General features: G+C 54.3%; 1 protein-coding gene across 1 annotated transcript; it reads right to left on the minus strand.

Moving 5' to 3' along the window:
* Positions 1-21480: 21480 nt before the first annotated feature.
* On the minus strand, positions 21481-22815 carry LOC136143102 (paraneoplastic antigen-like protein 5). The gene has a single exon (XM_065901390.1). It carries the CDS (start codon positions 22813-22815, stop codon positions 21481-21483), a length of 1335 nt encoding a protein of 444 aa, XP_065757462.1.
* Between the last annotated feature and the right edge of the window lie 2969 nt (positions 22816-25784).

The raw sequence follows: 25784 nt of genomic DNA on the forward strand, positions 1-25784 counted from the left end.
CTTCTTTGTCTCTTCTAAGTCTTTATTTTAAAGTCTATTTTGTCTGATATGAGAATTGCTACTCCAGCTTTCTTTTGGTTTCCATTTGCATGAAGTACCTTTTTCCATCCCCTTACTTTCAGTCTGTATGTGTCTCTAGGTCTGAAGTGGGTCTCTTGTAGACAGCATATATATGAGTCTTGCTTTTGTATCCATTCAGCCAGTCAGTGTCTTTTGGTGGGAGCATTTAATCCATTTACATTTAAGGTAATTATCGATATGTATATTCCTATTCCCATTTCCTTAATTGTTTTGGGTTTGTTATTGTAGGTCTTTTCCTTCTCTTGTGTTTCTTGCCTAGAGAAGATCCTTTAGCATTTGTTGTAAAGCTGGTTTGGTGGTGCTGAGCTCTCTCAGCTTTTGCTTGTCTGTAAAGGTTTTAATTTCGCCATCAAATCTGAATGAGATCCCTGCTGGGTAGAGTAATCTTGGTTGTAGGTTTTCCTCCTTCATCACTTTAAATTTGTCCTGCCACTCCCTTCTGGCTTGCAGAGTTTCTGTTGAAAGATCAGCTGTCAACCTTATGGGGATTCCCTTGTGTGTTATTTGTTGTTTTTCCCTTGCTGCTTTTAATATGTTTTCTTTGTATTTAATTTTTGACAGTTTGATTAATATGTGTCTTGGCATGTTTCTCCTTGGATTTACCCTGTATGGGACTCTCTGTGCTTCCTGGACTTGACTAATTATTTCCTTTCCCATATTAGGGAAGTTTTCAACTATAATCTCTTCAAATATTTTCTCAGTCCCTTTCTTTTTCTCTTCTTCTTTTGGAACCCCTATAATTCGAATGTTGGTGCATTTAATGTTGTCCCAGAGGTCTCTGAGACTGTCTTCAGTTCTTTTCATTCTTTTTTCTTTATTCTGCTCTGCAGTAGTTATTATCACTATTTTATCTTCCAGGTCACTTATCCATTCTTCTGCCTCAGTTATTCTGCTATTGATCCCATGTAGAGTATTTTTAATTTCAATTATTGTGTTGTTCATTGTTGGTTGTTTCATCTTTAGTTCTTCTAGATCCTTGTTAAATGTTTCTTGCATTTTGTCTATTCTATTTCCAATATTTTGGATCATCTTTACTATCATTATTCTGAATTCTTTTTCAGGTAGACTGCCTATTTCCTCTTCATTTGTTAGGTCTGGTGGGTTTTTATCTTGCTCCTTCATCTGCTGTGTGTTTTTCTGTCTTCTCATTTTCCTTATCTTACTGTGTTTGGGGTCTCCTTTTTGCAGGCTGCAGGTTCGTAGTTCCCGTTGCTTTTGGTGTCTGTCACCAGTGGCTAAAGTTGGTTCAGTGGGTTGTGTAGGCTTCCTGGTGGAGGGGACTAGTGCCTGTGTTCTGGTGGTTGAGGCTGGATCTTGTCTTTCTGGTGGGCAGGTCCACGTCTGGGGGTGTGTTTTGGGGTGTCTGTGGCCTTACTATGATTTTAGGCAGCCTCTCTGCTAATGGGTGGGGTTGTGTTCCTGTCTTGATAGTTGTTTGGCATAGGGTGTCCAGCACTGTAGCTTGCTGGTCGTTGAGTGAAGCTGGGTGTTGGTGTGGAGATGGAGATCTCTGGGAGATTTTCACCGTTTGATATTACGTGGAGCTGGGAGGTCTCTTGTGGACCAGTGTCTTGAAGTTGGCTCTCCCACCTCAGAGGCACAGCACTGACTCCTGGCTGCAGCACCAAGAGCCTCTCATTCACACGGCTCAGAATAAAAGGGAGAAAAAGTAGAAAGAAAGAAAGAAAGGGATGAAAGAAAATAAAATAAAGTAAGGTAAAATAAAATAAAGTTAGTAAAATAAAAAATTAATTAAGAAAATTTTTAAAACAAAAAAAAAACACGGATGGATAGAACCCTAGGACAAATGGTGAAAGCAAAGCTATACAGACAAAATCTCACACAGAAGCATACACATACACACTCACAAAAAGAGGAAGAGGGGGAAAAATCATAAATCTTGCTCTCAAAGTCCACCTCCTCAATTCGGGATGATTGGTTGTCTATTCATGTATTCCACAGATGCAGGGTACATCAAGCTGATTGTGGAGATTTAATCCGCTGCTCCTGAGGTTGCTGGGAGAGATTTCCCTTTCTCTTCTTTGTTCTCACAGCTCCCGGGGCTCAGCTTTGGATTTGGCCCCGCCTCTGTGTGTAGGTTGCCTGAGGGCGTCTGTTCTTCTCTCAGACAGAGCAGGGTGAAAGGAGCCACTGATTCGGGGGCTCTGGCTCACTCAGGCCAGGGGGAGGGAGGGGCATGGCTGCGGGGCGGGCCTGCGGCGGCAGAGGCCAGCGTGACGTTGCACCAGCCTGAGGCGCGCCGTGCGTTCTCCCGGGGAAGTTGTCCCTGGATCCCGGGACCCTGGCAGTGGCGGGCTGCACAGGCTCCCCGGAAGGGGGGTGTGGAGAGTGACCTGTGCTCGCCCACAGGCTTCTTGGTGGCGGCAGCAGCGGCCTTAGCGTCTCATGCCCGTCTCTGGGGTCCGCGCTTTTAGCCGCGGCTCGCGCCCGTCTCTGGGGCTCCTTTAAGCAGCGCTCTCAATCCCCTCTCCTCGCGCACCAGGAAACAAAGAGGGCAGAAAAAGTCTCCTGCCTCTTCGGCAGGTCCAGACTTTTCCCCGGACTCCCTCCCGGCTAACCGTGGTGCACTAACCCCCTGCAGGCTGTGTTCACGCCGCCAACCCCAGTCCTCTCCCTGCGCTCCGACCGAAGCCCGAGCCTCAGCTCCCAGCCCCGCCCGCCCCGGCGGGGGAGCAGACAAGCCTCTCGGGCTGGTGAGTGCTGGTCAGCACCGTTCTTCTGTGCGGGAATCTCCCCGCTTTGCCCCCTCACCCCTGTGGCTGCGCTTACCTCCGCGGCTCTGAAGCTCCCCCCCTCCGCCACCCGCAGGCTCCGCCCGCGAAGGGGCTCCTAGTGTGTGGAGACCTTTCCTCCTTCACGGCTCCCTCCCACTGGTGCAGGTCCCGTCCCTATCCTTTTGCCTCTTTTTTTTCTTTTGCCCTACCCAGGTACGTGGGGAGTTTCTTGCCTTGCGGGAGGTCTGAGGTCTTCTGCCAGCCTTCAGTAGGTGTTCTGTCGGAGCTGTTCCACGTGTAGATGTATTTCTGATGTATCTGTGGGGAGGAAGGTGACCTCCGCGTCTTACTCTTCTGCCATCTTCCCCCTCTCCCCTGGGTTTTGTTTTTAAAAAAGAAAAGCTAGCAAACCGTCAGGTAGTTCCTCAAAAGGTTAAACATAGGATTACCATACAGTCCAGAAATTCCACTTCTGGTATCTACCCACAAGACTCAAAAGCAGTGTCTCAAAGAGATACTTGTACACCCGTGTTCATAGCAGCATTATTCACAATAAGTAAAACATGAAAGCAACCCAGGTGTCCATCAGTGGACAAATGGACAAACAAAATGTGGTCTATCCATACGGTGGAATATTATTCAGCCTTAAAAAGGAAGGAAACCCTGACGTATGCTACAGCATGGATGAACCGTGAGAACTTTATGGTGAGTTCAATTAGCCAGTTGCAAAAGGACAGATAATGCATGATGCCACTTCTATGAGGTCCCTAGAGTAGTCAGATTCATAGAGACAGAAAGTAGAATGGTGTTTGCCAGGGGCTGGGGGAGGGGAATAATGAGGACATATTTAATGGGGACAGAATTTCAGTTTTGCAAGACGAAAAATTTCTGAAGATTGGCTGTACAGCACCATGGATACACTTAACACTACTGAACTGTACACAGAATTGTTCAGATGGTAAATATTATGTTATGTGTCTTTTACCACCTTTAAAAATATTTTTAAAAGAAGAAGAAAAGCCAGCTAAGTATTTTAACTTCAGCGCACTAACTAACGCTCCACGTTACAAGTAACAGCCAGTTAGGACCAGCCGCAACCCACCTGGGAGGTGAGGCTTTCAACATCCAGCAGTGTCCTGCGGAGGATACGCCAGCTGGGTCTGAGCCCCACAGCCAGCATCCTGAAACCACGGGGAAGTAGGTCCAGCACAAGGGGAAGCAGCCTCAAGGAATAGCCTGGCTACTGCTGTTTTATAAACAGTCACATCAAGAACCTGCTAGAAGTCACTTAAGTAAATATAGTCCTTGGCAATTACTGAAAGAAAAGCCTTTTCTTCTGGTGTACCCGTGATGCTTAGCCTGAACAGCCTGACCTGATGTGGCCGGCCCGTGGCTGCAGCATGTGTACTGGAAACCTACAGGGACTGGCTCACACGCCCGCTCTCAACTCCTACCCCCAGCTTTGTGTGTGCCTGCGTGGACCCCTCCCTCGTCTTCAACTGGCAGATTGTTAACAAAGCCCCATCCTCTTATCAGTGCTCTGTGCCGGATAGAGATATATAAACATGTAGATGGCAAAAAAAGAGTTTTGTCCTTTGGATTGATTCACTCCCGATTGGAAAACAATCTGGGTTAAGATCAGTAGGAGTTTTGCTATTGCTTTTTGAGTCTCTGCAGAAAGAGGAATGTAAACTGAGTTATCCCAGTCGGCCACGAAGTTGAGTTCTGGTGTTTATCTAACCGAAACCCTATTTAATTTTAGCACAGAGAGGCATTCATTCATTCAAGAAGCACTTTTGGAGCACCTATGCCATGCCAACGACTAGTCCGGGAGCTGGGATTAGAGCAAACCCCCAGCACAACACACATAAACCAGCACCCGGTAGAGGAGATGCTGAAACAGGCACTTGGAAATCAGAGGATGCTGCTAAGATCCGAGATGGTGGAAGCCAGAGGACTATGGGAGGCAAGAGCAAGGGCACCTCCCCGTATTCAGCAGATAGGGAAGGCTTCCAGTGGGAACTCTTTAAGCAGAAAAAGGCATAATGAGTAGCAGCTACCCAGGCCAAGGAAGCGGGAATAGGAGGCAGGGAGAAGCACTTACAGGCAAAAAGGAGCACAGCGAGTCAAGGTGGGGATGGCAAGCTGTTTCCGTAAAGGGCCAGAGGGAAAATATTTTTAGTTTTGCTGGCTCAATGCTGCTGGAAATGAATGGGCGAGGCTATGTGCCAATACAACTTTACTTATGGACACTGACATTTGAATTTCATAAAATTTTCCCGTGTCATGAGATATTATTCTTCCTTGGATTTTTTTCAACCATTTGAAAATGTTAAACCATTCTTTACCCTCCAGTCAGAGAAAAACAGGCAACAGGTCTGGTTTGGCTGAGCCCTGGTTGAAGGTGCTAAAATAGTTCCGGAAGGCTAGAATATAATGGGGCAGTGCTGAGCATGAGGCTGGAGTGAGAAAGTGACTTTGTTTAAATGCCACTCACTCAGCTTACGCCCAGTCCTCAAGGTCAGCAGTCTACAAACCCAGGTGGGAGGGGGCAAGAGTACATCTTCTATTTTTCTTACATAAGTTAAAGTGTCTAGTTTGTGGATATTTCATAGTGCAGTAATACTATATTACAGTAGTAACACATATGTGATTTATAAATAGCTAGCTATGCACATATTTGGAGGGGGGCGTCTTGAGTCCTCTGGGGACACCAAGAGGGCCTTTGGAGTGCCGTCTCTGCCAGCCATGACTGGATAAACAGTTGGTTCCTTGCTTCACATACACAATGCTCTGGGTATACGTGTACAAATCTGCCCTGGTGAAGCCCTCCGGACCGCCCGCACTATGCCAATTCCCCTTCATGCACCTTCATTGCCCTGAGAACCTCTCCATTTCATGACTGTAACTGTAAATCACACTGTGTGGTTATTTGAAGAATGTCTCTTAACCCTCATTAGCCTGCAGGCTGTGGCAGGAGCTCGGTAAAAAAAAAAAAAAAAAAAACCTTGCCAATAAATAAAAGGGCAGGCAACGTCATCCACTCGTTTTAGACCTCCCGCAGTACTGAGCACCAGAACATGCACCCAGGAAGCAGATACTCCTGAAGTTGAACTTGTTAAATCGTATATATTCCAGTGCAAATAACCTCAAGAATTAATGTCTACAAAAGAAAATTATGGCGACGCAGCACATGTAAGGAGGGAGAGGACATGGGTTAAATTCCCATCCCTACCGGAGACCAGTTTTGTCCTTGGCAAGTCACCCAACCTGTTTCCGTTTCTTTACCTGAAAAATGGTCATACTGGGTTCTTGTGAGGTGTCGATGAAATAACTTACACAGAGTATTCGACACGTTGCCTAGAGCATCACGATCGCTTGATGCTTGTGTCTATTATTGTAATTACTGCACAGTTTGGTCCTGGAGTTCAGCCTCCTCCTGGCCCATGTCATCTGCATGTGCCCTTACCCCTTAGTAGCAACGAGTCTATCATCCAATGACTCTTTCACCTGCGTTTCTCCTTAGCACACACGAATATTTCTTTACTTATTCATTCTCAGCCCAGGTCATTCAATTCCAGTGCTAAACCACACACATCCACACCTGGGGTCCTGCATACCTGCTTACCAAGAACGGCTTCTGGTTACCTCGCCACTGAACACATCACTTACAGATTTCTAATTCCAAAGAATTTGAATATGATGAAACACTAAAATTATGCTCTAAAATTATACCCAGAAGCTTGTTGTCTTGGTCAATTCCAAAGCTGCCTGGAGCTTTCAAAAGCCATCTTTCAGGGCCTTAACCTTGCGCGTGCCACTCCATGACCTTGGAATGGCAGCTTCGCTGGAGAACACTGCCAGTGCCGACCCACCAGGGTTTCAAACGTGTTTCGCAGCATCGCCCTGCCCATGCGACTCGAATGCAGATTCCAGGGCCCCACCCCTGCGAGTCTGACTTGGGGAGGTGACCTGAAACACTGGCTTCTGCATTTTCACATGCTGCACGAGGATCTGGATACACGCCGTGCCCGCCGCCCTGCTCCATGGGAGTCCAGGCCTGCGGTCAGTCAGCGTCTAGATGCCAGGAAGGCGCACGGAGCTCCGAACCTGCATCCAGGGTCGCACTGCGCAGAGCCTCCAGACTCGCCTTTCTGCCCAAGTGGCCACTGGCAGCCCGGCCCACTCGGCCGGCCCCGCCCCCACGCTCCCAGAAGCCAGAGGAGCCGCTGGAAGAGCTGCAGAGCCCAGGCGCCCGGAGGCGGAGGCGGGACCGAGGCGGGGTGGGAGCAGGGCAGGGCTCTCAGTAGCCCCTCTGAGAAAACCGTAGGGCTTCTTCCCACAGTAACGCTGCAGGAGCGCCCCCTCTGGGCGGTGATGCTGGGCACACGCAGAAGGACAATCACAGCAGCCGGGAAAAGGACCGAGAGAAGGGTGAGCACCAGTGTGTGGGAGAGGCCTTCTCTGGTCATCTCACTTCCTCGCTCCAGCCCGAGAGCGCATCTCATGACCTCCATTCTACAGATGAGGAAACTGAGAAGGGAAGGAAATGGTGTTTCTTGGGGTGAAAAGGGTAATCACCAAAACAAGTCAACTGAGCAAGAGAACATGTCTGAGTGAGGCCAGTTCCGTGTCAAGGGCAGTCACATGGAGAAGGGTGGGCAAAAGGGCGCCCCGTTCTGTCAGCCGAGCGCTGTGTCTGAGACACCTCCTGAGTGCTATAGATACACTGTCCCATCCGAGACTCCCTGCACGCCTACCAGGGAGATATCTTTATTATGGCTACTTCAGAGTTGCGGAAAATGGGGTTCAAAAGGTGGAGAGTATTGCTGGGGGTCACAAGGCTGATAAGTGGTGGGACTGGGCTTAGAATACAGCCACACCAAACCCTGTACTCTTAACCCAATGCTGGGCTACAGTGCTTCTAGAAGCTTCTTCCCTGTCAAAACCACTTGGAGAGCTTTGTTAAAGCTCAGAGTGCTGCGCTCCACTCCCAAAGTATCTGGAGTAGGGTAGGGCCTGAGAATTTGCATTTCTGAAAGTTTCCAGGGGATGGTGATGCTCTAGTTTCCAGGCCTCTACCTCCTCTCAGAGCCCACCACCAGCACTGGCCCAGCAGTGCCCTCAATACTGAAGATCCAGTCCTGCCTGCATGCTTTGGGGCACTCCCTTCTGGAATGTCCCCTTCCCGGGTCACCCTAGGAAAATTCTCCAGGTCCACCCATAGGAGATGGCTTTCTCCAACCCGTTCTCTACCTGCAGCAATCTGCACCCACATTCTGTTGCTACTCCTTGTAACAACGACCTCATAGTTTTGTGCGTTACTTACATTTGTCTTTATCTGTCCCCCATGCTGAGTTCTGCTGAGTTCTTAATTGTCCAAGCGAATGGCCTTGTTTTATTTATCTTTTTATGCCCAACTGCAAGTACAGGCTTGCAGAAACGCTTGTTCACAACGGCATGTCTCCACCATGCTAGCTTTCAGGTCCCTCCATAGCCCTGGCCTAACCACTGTTTCATTCTGACCTTTTGCCATTCCTTTGACTCTCCGTGCTGCTCCAGATTGCTTTCCACAGGACAGGTGGAGCGACAGCATCCACAAACATAAAATGTATGATTAATGATAACAGTGACCATAGTCAATGTAATTAATAAATACATTTCCAGGACCCAAGAAGTATGGAGTAACACTGCGGTTCTCAAAGCAGAGTCCAGGGAACCCTGGAGTCCTTGAGACCCTTTCAGCTGGAGTCTACAGGATCAAATCTCTTTTCATAATGATGCTAAGATGTTTTTGCCTTTTGCACATTTTCCCAAGGGTAAGGTAGAGTTTTCCAGAGTCAACCTAAGTGTGATATTGTGGTGGACTGAAGTCAGAAACAGACATGATTACCCAGCTGTCTCCTATTAAGCCAGACATCAAAGAGTGTTGCAAAAGTGTAAAACAATGCCACTCTTTCCACTAAATTTCATTTGTTTTATAGATTTTTTCCATAAAACATGTTATTCATGTTAACATGTAACGGTTTTATTACTGTCATCTTTAAATGAATGAACAATTTTTTAAATTTCTTATTTTCAATTTTAATACAGTAAATATTGATATGTATAACCCACATAAACAAGAGCTCTTTGAGGTCCTCAGTAAATCTTAAGAGTGCAAAATGTTTAAAGGCCAAATGAGGCCAAAATGTTTAAAAGACTTGCTTAATTTGATGCTCCACAATGGAATGAAGAAAAAAATTTCTCATGGTATCTTAGGTTATTGGGGTGTGGGTGGTCTTTACTCTTGTACGCGGGCCTCTCACTCTTGTGGCCTCCCCCGTTGCGGAGCACAGGCTCCGGACGCGCAGGCTCAGCGGCCATGGCTCACGGGCCCAGCCGCTCCGCGGCACGTGGGATCTTCCCGGGCCGGGGCACGAACCCGCGCCCCCTGCATCGGCAGGCGGACTCCCAACCACTGCGCCGCCAGGGAAGCCCGGTCTTTACTCTTTTAACAATGACTTTATGTTTTTTTCCTCTTGATGATGGGGCAGGTACCACAGAATGCAAATTCAGGAGGGCAAACATGGAAGATTTTTGTAATCCATGCAAAACATCAGATGTTTGTACTAACGGTTTTTGTACCTTAAAATTCTCTTTATTTGTTTTTATATGGGAAGGGTCTATAAATGGAATGCAGACAAGGAATTATGGATTCAGCTTGAAAACTGCCTGCGATAAAGAAATGGGTTGTATTTGTTTGTTAGGGCTGCTGTAACAAAGTACCACAAACTGAGTGGCTTAAACAAGACACTTATTATCTCAATCTGAAGGCCAGAATTCTGAGATCAAGGTGTTGGCAGGGCCATGCTACCTCTGAAGGTGCTAGGGAAGGATCTGCCCATCTTAATAACTTCATTATAACTCAGTTATCTCTGTGAAGATCCTGTCTCCAAAATAAGGTCACATTCTGAAGCACTGGGGGTTAAGATTCCAACATATCCTTTTAGGGGGAACTCAATTCAACCCATCACAATGGACAATGGCACAAGTTAGAGAAATTATATGGGAAAGAGATATGAGTTAAAGTCATGGAGCTCAAATCAAAGAAGCCAATTCCATATTTCAGTCCATGATAACGAAAAGCTGAGATTCTCAGGCCCAAATCCCTTATCGTATTGTTGCTTTTTGTCGCCATGTGCTTGAAGACGTTACTTAGGGACCTGGGTCTTCTGATGTTAAGTTTCTTGCTGGACCTCACAGAGACCGGGAGTGTCTGCTGGGCTGGGGGAGCCAGTTCGCGTTAAGTCAGCACTGCTCAGATGACGCAGATGGGAAGGGTGGTCTGGACCTGCAAATTTTAGAACCAACTCCAATACCCTTGCACCAAAGGCCTGGGAAAGGAGGGGGCATATGGAGGAAGAGAAAGAAGAAAAACATGGAGTCTTCCAAAATTCAGAACCTTCTAAACCTTGGGACCTCGAGGCCATTTAAAGATGCAGCTGGCAGTGATGAGAAGCGTTGCTAGGAATGAAATGAGTTTGGTCAGTGAATTTAGGGAAGGAGATCTTGTAAAGAAAGACAAACGAGGGCAGAAACACTGCCGAATTGTTGTAGTGAGTTGAGCCAGGAAAACAGTTGGAAGTTGACCAAAGGAAGCCCAGAGACTGAGGAGGGCTGAGCCCCGCATCCACCACTCCATGTGGCCTTGATGACGAGAGAGCCACACCCATGGGAAGGAGCTGCACTTACCTAATTCAGCCTCGTGTACCCTATAGCTACAAATTTCGAAGCTTAAAATAGTGCCCACTTATTATGCACAGTTGCCCTGGGTCGGGAGTCCAGGCACAGCCTAGCTTCCAAGGCTGCACAGTGTCGGCTGGCTGGGGTCTTCCAAATTGCTTTCTAGCCAATCCTGGCTTATAATTGCAGGCTTCTCCTTTGCAAGAACTGGAGCTGGCCGCCTCTCTCCTGATGCAGACCACCGTTATGCATTTTTGCACAGAATGCGCCTCCATAGCAGATATCAAGAGAGCTCTCTGCTGATTATGGAAAACTTCATTACCAGTCCCTGTTTGCCTCTCCAGCCTCTCTCGGTGTGCCAGGCCCTCCAGGAACACGTGCATCATGGTGCACATGGATCTCCTCTCTGACAGAACTGGTGACACTTCTCCCTTAGTCTTCCGCCCTTTAGCCCTGGCTGGGCCTTTAAGACCAAGCTCAGAACACGTCTCCTCCAGGGAGGCCCTGTGGATCCCCCTCAGACTGAGTTCCGTGTCATCGAAGTTGATCTCTCTCTGGCCCCCACACACACCCCACACACACTCAGCCCCAGGTGCTCTGTGCTGCCCGAACATAGGACACCAGCGCCTACAAAGTCCTAAGGAGATGCCCAGCCCTTAGTGAGTACTCAGTGAGGGCAGCGGCATTCCTGCCACCACTACCTTTATCAGGGTGCCTGGTGGCACAGGTGCCGGCCCTGCCAAACAGAGTAGTAACTCCAAGGTGTGAGTAAACAGGCCAGCAACAAACCCCACTGAATGCCTCCATCTCTTGGAGAGGAATGCACCAAGCGTGGGGCCCTTTGTTGGTAAACAATGAAAGAAACAGACCCCCAGGATCTTGACCTCTCCTCTGAGCAAGTGTGTCCTATGCAAGTGTGTCTAGCATCACTAGATCTGCCGGGGCTCTGAGTCACCATGGGGACCACCTGCAGGGCAGGCAGGATAATGCCTCCCTCTCTCCCTCTAGGCCATTCTGGCCTTCACAGCTCCTCTGGCCCCCCAGGCACTCCCCCCTCTTTGGGGGACGCCTAGAGACCAGCATCAGCAGGAACTTGCCCACAGTCAGAGCCCAGGGCCCTGAGGTCTGCAGGGCCCACCCTCCATCTCCAAGTACCAGAGGGTCTTTGCCTCTACCCAGGTATATCTCGGTTCTTCCCCCACCTGCTCCCAGGCATGCCCCTTCCAGGGCCTCCGAGAGGCCACTTGGGCCACTCTACCTGTCGGCCATCAATCACCCTATGCTCCCGCTAAATCACGGGATTCGCCTGGCATGGTTGGCAGAGAGCTGCCCGAGGGAGGGGGAGGGAGAGGCACGCACACCTCCTGCCCCTCTCAGGGGCCCTTTCCCACGTGGCCAGCCTGCTTTTTCGTTTGTTCCCAGAGCAGCCCCCCTCTGGGAGGAGTCAGGACCCGACCCTGGAACCGTAGCCCCCATCCTGCGCCCGCTACTTGTCAATCAGACCCCGGGGGTGCAGGGACACAAGTAGATACACACGTGTCCCATCCAGGCAGGAGTCTGCAGGGGGCATGGAGTGACAGGCCGGACATGCCCTTCCTCCAGTGCCACCTCAACTCCAGGGCAGCCCTTCATCTGCAGCACCTCTCAGTGATTCCGGATCACTGGGAACATGCCTGCAGAATTGCCCAGAACATTTGCACGTCAGTTCTCAGAGAGGGGTGGTGAAGGGCTGAACTGATTCAGGCGACAGCGGACTTCTGGGAGTTTGCTCCAGTTGCTTTTTTCATATGTTAACATGTAATGATTACATGGGAAAGCGATCCCAAGTGACCTCACTGTGGTCTCATCATCCTCAGTGATGGGCACAGGGGGAGCTGGATGTGGCCTTTCGCCTGTGCCCTGTAGTACTGGCCGTGGGTGGTACTCCCGAGCGCTGCACAGATGTGATGTGAGGATGCGCACATGGCGCGTGTGTAGGGAAGAGCGGTGACGGCACTGCAGTTCCACATCCACTGCTGTGTGCACTGCTGTGGGCTGACTCAGGAGCTGTGGTAGTCTCCAGTATAAAGAAATCACCTGCTTTTACATCGAGATAGAATTCCCTTTCCATACAATTCACTCTTTTGAAGTGGACAACTTCACGGTGTTGTGTAGCCTCACCTCTATCCAGCTACAGAACATTTTCATCCCTCCAGACAAGACCCCGTCCCCATTAAGTAGTTACCCCACAATTCTCCCTCCACCAGGCCCTGCCAACCACTACTCTTTCATTCCCTATAGATTTACCTCTTCTGAACATTTCATATGAATGGAATCAAATATGTTGCATTTTCCATCTGGCATCTTTCGCTTAGATAATGCCTTCAATGTTCGTCCATGTTGTAGCATGTATTGGTACGTTATTATTCTTCCTGGCTGAATAATACTCCATGGTATGGATAAACTACGTTTTATTTATCCATTCGTCAGTTACTGAACATTTGGATTGTTTTTACTTTTCAGCTATTATGAATAATGTTGCTGTGAACATTTCTGCGCAAGTCTTTGTGTCAACATATCTTTTCATTTCTCTTGGATAGGTACCTAGGAGTGGATGCTGGATCCTATGAGAACTCTAGGCTTAACCTTTTGAAGAACTACCAGACCATTTTCCAAAGTGCCTGCACCATTTTATGCTCCAATTTCCTCACATCCTTGTCAACACGTTACTGTCCAGCTTTTTCATACCAGACATCCTGGTTGGTGTGAAGAGCTATCTCATTGTGTGTTTTTTTAATATGACATCGCTTATATGCGGAATCCAAAAAAATGGTACAAATGAACTTATCTACAAAACAGAAGCAGACTCACAGATGTAGAAAACAAACATATACTTACCAAAGGGGAAAGGGGGGAGGGATAAGTGGGGAGACTGGGATTGCCATATACACATTACTATATATAAAATAGATAACTAGTAAGGGCCCACCGTACAGCACAGGGAGCTCCACTCAACATTCTGCAACAAGCTATATGGGAAGAGAACCTGAAAAAGAACGGACACATGCACGTGTATAACTGACTCGCCCCGCCGTACCCCTGAAACTAACACAACATTGTAAGTGAGCTATACTCCAATACAAATTTTTAAAAAATCAAATAAAATATTTTTCTATTAGGATTCACTAAAATATTTGACATCTTTTTTTTTTTTTTTTTTTTTTTTGGCGGTACGCGGGCCTCTCACTGTTGTGGCCTCACCCGCTGCAGAGCACAGGCTCCGGACGCGCAGGCTCAGCGGCCATGGCTCACGAGCCTAACCGCTCCGCGGCATGTGGGATTTTCCCGGACCGGGGCACGAACCCGTGTCCCCTGCATTGGCAGGCGGACTCTCAACCACTGCGCCACCAGGGAAGCCCCAAATATTTGACATCTTACAGGGGAAAACGATTTTCTAAGAATCCCATTTTACTAGTCGTGATCATTCATTCATTCATTTCCCAATGGTTCCACACCCACCCTTGGGCAAAACAATGTCACATTAAACAGTAAAACCGAATTTTATCAGCTAACGACTGCCATCTTTTTAGCAGGAACTCCATTGCCTTGCAAATCTCAACCATATATTTTCTAGGACACACTGGGAGGTGTGTTCCACAAGTCCAGGATCCCTGGGAATCATTTCCAGCCCCCACGGCTATTCCAGGCATAGAGGGAGCCTGAGGTTCTCCAGCATTGCTACCCTTGTCTCTACAAAACTGGGAATCCTTTTCCACAAGTGCCTTTATCTCCCCTGAGCCAGAGTCTGAGGAGACAAGAGTCAGCAGCTCCATCTTTGCCATCCCCAGCATGCTTACACCTCCTGAGGTTGTGACCAAAGGCTGCTCTAAGACGAGGTGACATGCTCTGCTGGTCTTGGAGAGTCTCCTGGAGTGGTGGGGGGTGGCTACAGCTCACCCTGGAAACATGGACACTGGTGTCAGACATATTGGGGAACATTCAACCTCATAAACACTCCAGGCAGCGGCCATCTTGGCTACTAGCGCCAATACCTGGCCTCACTGTGGTTTTAATTCGTATTTCCCTGAAAACAAACGAAGTTGGGCATCTTTAATCCTTAATCCAGTTATATTTAATGTAATTCCTGATAACACAGGATTATGTCTGCCATTCTTTTCTATATGTCTTATGTCATTTTTGTCCCACTATTCCTCCATTATGGCCTCTGTGTTAAACAGATCATTTCTAGTGTACCATGTTCATGTGTTCTCATCTCTTTTACTATATTTTTGAGTTATTTTCTTAGTGGTTGTGCTGGTGAATACAATTCTGCCTTCCCTGTGGAGCGTCTCCCTCCCTGGCCCCACTGCAGCCCCCGAGTCACGGGAGGGAGTCACGGGGCTGAGGGCTACAGCAAAGGCAGACAGTGTGGGGAGAAGGGAGAGGACTGGGTCCAGCTTGTAGAACAAGGGCCCTGGAGGAAGGGGTGAGCCCAACAGGGCTGGAGAGAAAGAAGAGAAGGAAGAGAAACCTGGGTCCGCATGGGGAAGGAGGGAGGACCCTTCCGAGGGGTGGCAGGGGCTGCCTGGAGGAGGCCCCTGTGCCCAGCTCTCTTCTCTGTGGCCTTAGAGAGAGGCCCCGCCCCCTGCACAGCTCGGAGCTGCACCCCTGGAGCCCCACAGAGGGAGGAGTTGTCCCGGAGCAGCCAGGGATGCAGATGAGAGGCTGGGGGGAGCTGCCCTGGGGGCTGTGCTCGACAAGGTTGAGGGCCTCCAAGGACAGGGTATGTGCTAGGCTCTGGGTCAAGGAGGCACGGTCCTGGGAGCAAGTACAGCCGAGGGAGACAGGAGGTCCTTGTTTCAAACCTCACAGGCGCTGCAGGATGAGGGCTGCGTCCCACAGCCTGGCAGGGGCACGGGGGCTGGAGCACACATGTGGGCAGTGGCTCGGCCCTGCTCGCCCCGAGGCCCTGCTGCCGGTCTGGAGCCTTCCCCAGGCCTCCCCCGGGGACCAGTCCCGCCCCGGGAAGGACCCCGCAGGCCCTGAGATGAGGTGGTCAAAGACGTCCCCTCATTCAAGCTCAGCCCCGCAGGGCAACCCCCGCCTTCCTGCACAGCCCCATCTGGCCATGTCCCCACTTGTGCCAGGCCCCCTCCAACTCCAAGACTGTGCCAGGCCCCTTCTCGGCCCCTTCCTTGGCCTCTTCCATGGAGCCTGACTCCCGAGACGGGTGGGGTGCCGGTGGGGGTCTGAGTCCTCCCTGCCTGGCGTACAGCCCACACCCGCACCACCGATCCGGCCCCCCTCTGGTGCCCCACCTCATCTGGGCCCCCCGCAGAGCCCGGGCGCTGGTCTCCGCATCACATGGCCTGTGGGCAGCTGCCGCATGAGACAGCACATGGGAGGGGGCACGGGGCCCCCCCAAGGTCAGGATCTGGGGTTGGAGCCCACATTCGCAGGCCCCCAGCTGGCGTCTGGCGAGCTGTCCAGAGCGGGGGCTCAGGGACGTGAGCTGAATGGCCTGTCTCGGTTTCACCTCGGCCCTCTGCCACTCTCTTCCTTCTCGTTTTCCATTTTTGGCAGGACCTGGCCACCCTCACTTGTCCTCTCACTTGGGTGGGGAGCCTTGTGAGAAACAAGCTTGTGTTGCCTGAGAACCAGCTGGGCTGTGTGCACAGACTGCAGTGCACAAGGAGATACCCAGCGAGGCCCTGGGGATGTGAGGGGTGACCTCCCAGGGGATGCCAGAGAGACACCCCAACACCTGCCCCGGAAGAGGCAGAGGGCCAGGGTCAGGGAGGAGCGGAAGGCCAGGGGCCATCACTCCCTTGTCACCACTAACAATGTGCCTCGAAGCCCTCAGGTGTGTATCCAGGACTGGCACTGCTAGCCACGTGTCTCCAGCCAGGGCTGTGGCTGCTTTTCCAGGGCCGGGGCTGTGCGGTGTGCCGGGTTAGCCTGGAATCCCTGCGCCTTTGCTGACGAGCTGGGGCATTTCAGGCAAGTCTCTGAACCCTCCTGTGCCCAGTGTTCTCAACAGGAGCAGAGGGGCCGTAACAGTGCTCACCTGTCCCCCAGAGCTCCTCTAAGGACTTGAGCAGCGAGTGCGGGCCCAGGGACTCAGCCCAGTGCCTGGTACAGTCAGTACTCAGAGATGCAAGCTTTTGGGTGTAGGGCTGACCCTTCGCCCAGGCTCCAAACCCTTCAGCACCTTTGTAGTGCTCCGGGGCCATCAGTGCCAGGTTTCTGCTGTCCCTTGTTTCACCAGGTGGGATCATGGCTCTCAGACTGCCCCGTGGGACTGGAAGCAAGGTGCGGTAGTGCCGTGGAAAGCACTGCCATGAACAGTGCACAGAAGCACAGTGTGGACGGCACGCAGCGTGGGGATCACCCTGTGCAGGGCCCAGGTGGCCATGTGCTGGGACACCTGGAGCTGGCCTCAGGGAGAAGGTCAGGGACCAGTCTTCAGCAGTACAACGTGCCCTGGAACAGCGCCACAGGCCACAAGGGTACTCACTGGTAATCTGGGCTTGCTGGCAGCCCTGGTGGAGAGAAATCTGCCCCAGCCATACTCTGGCATAGGAGAGCAATCTGGTGAAGGGGCTGAACTTCCATCTTCGTGATGGGGACCATGGCTTGCAACAAGGTGCTGGGGAGATAGAGAGCTAAATCTTTCTACTGTGAGATAGACAGCCATGAGTTTGAGCCCAGGTGGGTAGCTGTGGAAAAAGCAGGGCAGCCCGAGGTGCTGACAGCCAAAGTGCTCACAGGAACCACCCCCGAGTACAGGGACAGCAAGCTCAGGCCCTGGAGGCAGGCCCTGCTCCAGGCCCCAGGAGGAGGACGTGGGGTCTGGAGCAGGATGGCGGCCTTGAGAAGGGCTGCACCCCAAATGATGGGGGCTTCAAGTGGGGAAAATCTCAGAGGGCAGAGCCAGCTCCCGGGCACGGGGCCCACCTGGATATGGAAGAATTCGGGGTGCACAGCTCTGGGGGCCCCCAGCAGCCAGGGGATGTGGGTCCATCTCCCAGGCCTGGGGAAGTGGCTTGAGATCACCTGGTCTTTGAACCTTGCCTACTGGCCCTAGGCAAAGGAGCCAGCAGGTGGGGGTGGGGTCAGGGAGAGGGGTGGTCCCACTGAACAGGCAAAGGAAAAAGGGAGCCGATGGGGGAAAAGTGCACATTCCTCTTTCCAAATCCTCCCCCTACCAGGGAAAGGCTGGGAGGCAGGGGCCTCCGGGGGCTGGGGGCGGGGTCCTCTCTCTTCTGTGCCAGGCCCAGGAGGAGGAGGGCTGATTCCCAGGGTCCCTCTTGGGTCAGCCTGCCTGGCGGGTCCGGCCCTCCTTGGGATGCCCTTGCCGTGGGAGAGGCGGGAAAGTGGCTGCCCCTCGCCACCCTAGGAGGACTCAAAACCACCAGCCACCCAACATGCACACACACCCTCACACACGTTCAGTGACACACACCACTCCCTCAAGTACACACTCAAACTCACCTGCGAGCTCTGACACACTCTCTTGCACACTCCCACTCACTCACACACACTCGCACCTGCCCAGGGAACACGTAAACACAGGTACACTCTGAATAAGGGAGAGACAAGGGACCGGCCCCCTCCCATCCCCTCTCTTCTTGTCCTGCCCCCAGAAGCTCAGGAGCTTCTGGAAAGGGGCCGGTTGCCATTGCCCTGCTGACGGTCACGGGCCCCACCTGGGGCCTCTCCTGGATCCTGCAATGCAGCATGATGGGACACATCCAAGTGTCCCCACAATAAGGGACCAAGCCCATTGGGCCGAGGAGGCTGCAGGCATGGCCCTCGGGACCTCCTTCCCAACAGCACCCTGCAGGGAGGGGCCCAATCCCTTGCTCCCTCCCCCAAAGACTCTGAATCCTTTCAAAGGCAGATGGAGGGCAGCCCCCAATTTGCACCAGGCTCATCCATCCCCTGGGGTGGAAGGTAGGACCCGGGTGGGGGGGATGTGTGGGGCAGGGGCGAGGGATGTCGAGGAAGACGGTTCCTGGCTCCTAACCCGATGACAGCCGCCGCCGAGAACTGCCCCCCAGGCCGCGGCCCTCTGGGAGGGGTCTCCCGGATCATCAGTGCCTTCCAGCCTGGCCGATGCCCTCTTCAGGTGGCACAGAGGGACCCGGGGGTACAGAGCCAGCCTCTGGGCAGGAAGGGGTCATCCCGGGGCCCCATCTACAGCCTCCCACTCACAGGACCCCAACCCCCACCCCCGCCTCCTACCTGCTCCCAGGACACAAGAGTGATGCAGGGGAGTGGGACAGGGTGGGGGCGCCCCTGCCTCTCGGGGAGCCGCCCCGCCCAGGACTTAAAGTGGAGGACAGATCTCCCTGCCTTTCTGTGCCCCCACCCAGGGCCTGAGGGCTCTGCAACTCCTGCTGGGCGGCCCTCCTTCCCTCGGCCACCCCATAGCCCCAGGTCTCCAAACGTCCCTCAGCGCCTAGACCAGGGCAGGCCGCTGTGGGCCGGCAGGGGTAGACGGATCTCAGGCAGGTGGGCAAACACCCCCCACCCCGGAATCCTGCACTGCGTTCCTGGCAGGGGCCTCTGACCTCACGCCCGGACCCTTCTGTGGCCGGCTGGTCCTTGGGAGGGCACACGTGACCTCTCTAAACCGTCTGGGTGCCCCGAGCCCCCTCAGAGCTGCCAGGGATCCTGGAGCTTCTGGTGCTGCCTGCCGTCCCTCCTCCTCCCCCTGACGCCTAACCCACTGGTTCCCGGGGACTCCCCGAGTTTCCCGGGGACCCAACCAGCCAGGGCCCGTGCCCACAAGGCCCTGCTGCCCGGCTCCATCCAGCCCAGGAGACCACACGGACCCTCTTGGACCCTGCCCGGACCGTACCTCCGTGCCGACTCGGGGTGCCAGGCCACTGCTGCTGCCCCCAACCATGACCCCACCACAGCATCCCTTTCCCTCCATTGCCCACAGCAGAGGCCAGACTCAGATGAAACGCTCAGGGAAATTTATTAAACAGAAACATTGACTGAAACCACTGAACAGAGGGCATGACAACACACAGAGGAACTTCTAACGGCCACCGGAGCCCACGGGTCCCGCCCCACCCCGGGTCCTCAAAACGGTGCCTCCGCTACACCCCACCCGGCGGCCCTCCGTCTCCCCACAGTCTCCCTTCCTGAGGGCCCCGCGGGTGGCCTCTCGTCAGGAAGATGGGCGCCGGCCATGCCCGCTCCCCGCAGGGCAGACCCTCCATTTCTGGCCCACATGCCCGGGGCCCGGCCCTGCCCTATGGCGGCCACAGGACAGTCCCACAGCAGGGCGCGCGCCACCGAGCCGGGGACGTGGAGTCCCGAGGAACAACGGGGTGGCCCAGCAGAACACAAGCCCTGGGGGGCCTCCCGCAGACCTCCTGCAGCCCCGGTCAAGGTCTTCCTTCCCAAGGTCCCAGGTGGGATCCCAGGTCCTGGGGTGGGTGCTGGCTGTGACCTCGTCCATCCCGTCCTTCCCGCCGGCTCCTGGGACTGGGCTCGGGGTCTCCACGCCGCGCAGGGCTTGGGGGAACTGCTCAGAGGAGAACACACGCACATTTCCACAACAACAGGCAGCGCTGGGCCTGAATCTATGCCCAGAAAGCACACGTCGAGCTCACGACACTGGCCCACAGAGACCAGAGCCTTGGCTGGCACGTGGCGCACCTCAGGGCTCTGCGGGGGGGTCGATGGCTAGGGTGTGTGTGTTGGGGGCAGGGGAGCGGGGGCTGGGGGGTTCCTTGATACCTGGGTCCCTCTGGGGCCTACAGGGACACATTTGGGCTTGCCAGTACAGGGGGCCACCTGCCCCAGGGGATGGTGAATAGGGGTCCCCTCTCAGGAGGGAGGCCCAGGCACCTTGAGTGGCCCCTAACGACTCCCAGGCCAGTGTGGGTGGCAGCCATCTGCAGGTGCCCCTCACCTAGGCCGGGGCCGGCCACTCAGGGCTGCTCCCAGGTGGCAGGCTTTGGGGCTGGCCTTGGCATTGGCAGCTGGTGAGCTGTGGTTCTCCAGGCCAGTCCCAGGACTCCAGTGGCCATGCACAAACCTAGGGAGAACAAAACACTCCTTCCTCCCGCCAACTAATTCTCTTGGACCCTGCCCGGACCCCCTGCCCCTCCTGCCCCTCCCCCTCCCCCTCTTCTCCAAGTCTCCCTCCTCCTCCTCCTTCGGAACAAACGCTTCCCTGCACCCCCACTCACACCAAAGCCAGTTGTGGGGTACTGGGCAACCAGGTACTCAGCGCCCTGCCTGCCAAGCTGACCTGACGCTCTCGCGTGGGATCGTCTCCTCAGTGTTTGCTGTCCTTGCCCCTACTGCCCTTTCAGGCTGCAGGGGGAGGACACTTGCTCCTGCCCTCACCTGCGCAGAGGCTCCAGGGTGCTGCCTTCCCGGGGCTCCCCTCGAGCGGTGTAGATGATCCTGAAGTTGGACCCTGCGGTGTCCCTCCGGGGCATCTCCTCTCTGCGCCACAGCCCTTCCACGCCAGCGCCAGCGCCGGCTCCTTCTGGCAGGGGCGGCCCCGGGGGAGGCGCCTCTAGGCCCCGCGTGGCCTGGGGGCCCATCAACACCCGTAGCTCAGAGCCCCCAGGGTGGGCGTTTGAGGGTGGCCAGAAGACAGGGCTGACGCCAGAGCCCCCGACTATACCTTCTTCAGCCTCTGCTGTGTTGGGGTCTCTGTCTGAGGCTCGGGTACGCCTCGCGCTGCGTATGGTGGCTCCCCGCTTGTGTCGCCGGTGCCTCCCTGAGCTGATGTTGGCTTGCTTGGTGGAGTCCCTAACAGCTGGTGGATGCTGAGGGGGCTGGGGCGGGGCCTCGGCCTGGCTGCCCTGCCCCTGTGCCCCAGTCAAGGCCCCCACTGTTTCTGTGGACTGCCCCTTCCCCTCGTTAAAATAGCTGTGTTGCCTGCTAGGGGAGGGGGTGCCTGGATATCTTGAGCCTATGCTTCCTAGGGCTTGGGGTAGCTCACGGCCCCAGCCCGCATCTCGTTTCCCGACGCTTCTGCTGCAGGCTGAGGCGCCTGCTTTGCCGGGGGCTGGTCCTCGGCCCTAGGACACGCTGCCTGGCTGTGGCCTTCCTCCCCAGTCTCGGGGCAGCATGGCACCTGCCTGCGTTTCAGTGGCAGGGTGGCCCCTTCCTGGACGGTCTGAGTGCTGATGTCATGGAACTGCCCTGCCCGCACCATGACCGGAGGGGCTGGGACACTGGCTTCTGCCGCTACCTGGGTGCCAGAGCCCCTGTGGCCCCCTCCTACCTGCCTCTGCCTCTCCCTGGTCACTGCCATGGCGGTCTGCCACTCCTCCTCGTCTCGAACGAGCTTCATCAACTCCAGGAAGGTGGGCGCACAGCCTCGCTGATCCAGGAGCCTGAGCTTGCCCTGGAGGCCGGTGCTCACGTGGGCCTGGGCTAGGGTGTGTTTCAGGCGAATCGCGTCTGCGCTTCTCACTGACGAGGGGCTGTGCCGCACGGCGTCCTGCAGCACGGGCTCTAACCGTAGCAAGAAGGCAGAGGCTCTCTCTCCGGGCTTCTGCAAGGTCTGGAGCAACTTAAAATATGAGGTTCTATAGTTCTCTTTATTCCCGAAGATCTGCTTCAGGGCGTCCAGGCACTGTTCCACGGTCATGGAGTCACTGGTGGCCCGGAGCATCCGCATGATGGACAGGGCGGGGCCGCGCAAGCTTTCCAGCAAACGCCGCTGCTTCTCTACCTCAGACACCCGCCACATCTGCAGCACCTCAGTCACCTGCTCCAGCCAGGCTTCAAAGCTCTCTTCGCCCGGGCCTGGGGAAGTGCTTCCCGAAAACACCTTCAGTTTTCGGTACCACATGCTTTCCTGCGGAGGCTGCAGGTCTGGTGGCCTGACTTGGGCCAAGCCTTCTGGCTGTACCTCCTCAGGGCGAGTGCTATACCCCAGGGTTTTGACCACATCCACCATCCTCCGGCCCTCAGCTTTCAGGAAGTGGTTCAGTCTGTTGATAAGCTCATCATCTGGGCTACGGGGTTTCACCACCACTTCCCAGGTACCTCCCTTTCCCGGGATCTGACTCGGCACCGTGGCATAATTGACCTGGTCGGCCAATCCAATGAGAACTGCCTTAGAGCTGTCTTCCCTTCGGAACATTCTGCCCAGCACACTGTAGGCACACAGGGGCTGTAAGCCCGCCTTCAGGGTCTCTTTAATTTCCTCTTCACTACACTCCACAGGGATGCCCACGATCAGCAGGGCCTTCCTGGGGTCCAGGTCCATGCCCTTGCACCAATCCTCCAACAGATTCACAGGCATTGCTCCCACTATCTGTGGACTGATCTAATACTAGGGGCAGTAGTCAGCTCACAGAGTTTGACCGGGACTCAGGGAATTCTGAGTCAACGCCAAGTGTGGAGGCAGAATCGTTCCGGGTTTGCACAGCCTATAATGCAAATGGGGTGAGAGCACCATTAACTCCCACCCTCCCACCCCGACTAAAAGCCCACGCACTACCCCCACTTCTGGTCACAGAGATTCAGGCCCTGCTTTTCAGGGCTTCCCCAGTCATCTGCCGGAGAGGTGTCTTTAGGCCAAGCTCCCCTCCCTGCTGACCTCGGCTTGCCGTGCACTCCTCCTCAAAGTCCGAGGACTCCTCTGTGTGTACTGCAGGTGCCTGTGGTGAAAAGGTCAGCGTCAGGAGGAGGGGCCTGACAAAGCCCGCCAAACGGGAGAGGACACTGCTGTCCCACTCCCTGGCTCAGGGCTGTTCAGGCCCAGGGCACCTGGTACCCACTTCTCTGGGGCAAAGGCTGGAGGACGGAGATGTGCAGTTCCCTCCTTTCTCAGAGAATGTCTGACAAATGAGAAAGATGGTTGGAGCTCTCTCTGCACAAGGCAATGAAACTGGTGGGTGTGGAGAACGTGTGACAAGCTGCAGTGTTGCCGTGGATACTGAGAACAGCGTGGACCATGGGTTTCCATCGCAGAGGGGTGCTATGTGGTAAAGGTTAAGGAGCAACAGGGGATGTCACTGGCCTCCAACCAAAGAAGTGTCCTGTTGTCGCTGGAGGGGAGGGGACATGGGGGGTGGGCGGCAAGGATCACGTGCTGAAAAACAGTAGCCTACCGTTTCAAACCGCGTGGAAGCTAGAATCAGGGACAGAAAAGGGACCCAAAAAGGGTCTACAGTGCCACACTGCTGAAACAGACAACCCTCACCCTAGGTGTGACCCTACCCTGTAGACCCTGTAAACCCTGGCAGGCAACCCCACCCCTCCCGCTTTTTGCCAGGAAGTTACAGAAGCCTCTCCCGACACAGGTCTACGTCACAGCTGTTCACCATGCTGACTAGGGACCCACGGGCAGTGCAGATACGGGGATTCCACCCACACTCAACACCAGGCCTGCCCTCTAGCTCGGCCCAGAGGCAGTTCCCGGTGCTGGGGAGGTGGTACTGCTTCACTGCATCTGTCCAAGGCAAGGCAGAGGTACTTTGCTCTGGTTCTACCCCACACGCCCCTGCTCAGGCTGTGCCAATTCTGAGCCTACAGAGGCACTCTGGTACAGGGATACAGGAAACTGCTCAGGGGGCGGGGGTGGGGGTGGGACGAACTGGGCGATTGGGATGGACATGTACGCACTGATGTGTATAAAATGGATGACTAATAAGAACCTGCTGTAAAAAAAATAAAATTCAAAAACAACAAAAAAGAAACTTCTCAACTGGTATACAGTGCTAGCACGGGAGGGATCCTACAGTGATTACTGCCCCGCCCTCAAATCCACCCCCTCCCTCAAACTTTGCCCCCACTGACGCACGACGTAGGACTTAAGCCCCACCCCTGACGCCAAGCCTCCCCTCACGGAAGTTTGATCCCTGTCCCCCCTCCAAGTCCCACCCCCACCCAAGCGCCACCCCCACCTAAGCCCAGCCCCTGACTCCAAGCCCCACGCTTACGGAAGTTCGATCCCTGCCCCCACCGAGCCCCACCCCTCCCCATGTCCCATCCCCCACTCAAGTCCGATGCCTAACAAAGCCCTGCCTCCACCCAAGCCAAAGCCCTGCCCCCACTCAAGCCATGTCCCACCCCTTCCCAAGCGTCATCCCTGTCCCAAGCCCTGACCTCACTCAAGTCCAACTACTGTCCCCAAGCCTCCCGCCCTCATTCCCCTGTTGTCCCCACCCACACCTAAGCCCACCTCCCTAAGTCCCCACGACCCCTCACACACCCGCTACCTCAAACATCCCTCATTCCAGAGCAGGAATACACGTGGTCAGTGGAAGTTGGTGGAGGCCAGGGCAGGAAGGGCTGAAGCCACTTTCCCTCTAGGATAAGGCCCAGAGCCACTAGTCCTGACCCCAATGGCTGTGAGCAGGGTTAGGTGTGGAATAGGTTCCCCTGCGATTCCTAGGCTGGTCGCGGTGCCTGGAAATGGCACGGAATGGATGCGGTGCCATGCCTGATGTAGTGGGATCCCATTTCCAGGGGAAACCTGGAGCCACCAACCCCTGGGACGCCAAGGGAGATGGCAAGGGTCACTGTGCGGAACCCCACGCGGTTCGGATGGCTCTCTGTGCCCCGGGCCCCGACCAGTACCTGCTGGAGATGCCTACAGGCCGAAGCGCCTGTGCACCACGACCACCACGCGTCCGTTACCACGGCTCGCGCGGTGCACACTGGGCCGGCAGCCCGTGGAAAGGGGCTGTCGGGCTACAAACTCCCCGCCCCCCCGCCCCCGCTCCCCGCCCCCCCCGCCCGGCAGAGCTGCACACGGCCCACTCGCGCCTGCGCCCTAGCAGCGTGGCGCCCACCATCCCCCCCTCGGAAGGGGGAGCCCTCGCCCCGCCCTGCGCCCGTGTGCGCAACTAGGCGGACGGAGTTCGAGTTAAACCGGGGCACCTTAAACTGCAGAGCTGGACAGAATCCAGCCTTGGACTGTGCGCGGGGTCAGGTGTGGAATAGGGTCCCCTGCAATTCCTAGGCTGGTCCCTGGAAGGAGACCGCCAGACCCACCACGTGCCACGCCAGGCCCAGCAGCCATCTTGGCTCTTGTTTAGCATGTCTAGTCCCCATTGAACGGGAGCTGTGGCGTGACAGTCACCAGTCGCTCTCCCTATTTGAATATTCCAAGAGGTCAGCGTAGGGCCGGGTGCAAAAGTTAAAGCCCGGTGGGTGCTTACTAAATGAAATCCTGATTTTTTTTTTAATTGGTCTGTTTTCTAGGGGAGGACAGCAGAAATACAGCTGCTTCCGGTAAAAATGCAAGGGCACGAAAATGTTTCG

This window comes from Phocoena phocoena, chromosome X (assembly GCF_963924675.1).
Source record: "Phocoena phocoena chromosome X, mPhoPho1.1, whole genome shotgun sequence".
Classification (NCBI taxonomy): Eukaryota; Metazoa; Chordata; class Mammalia; order Artiodactyla; family Phocoenidae; genus Phocoena; species Phocoena phocoena.

Bases quoted from the DNA above. Each gene is read 5' to 3' on its own strand.
- LOC136143102 (XM_065901390.1), bottom strand. From the start codon at position 22,815: ATGCCTGTGAATCTGTTGGAGGATTGGTGCAAGGGCATGGACCTGGAC.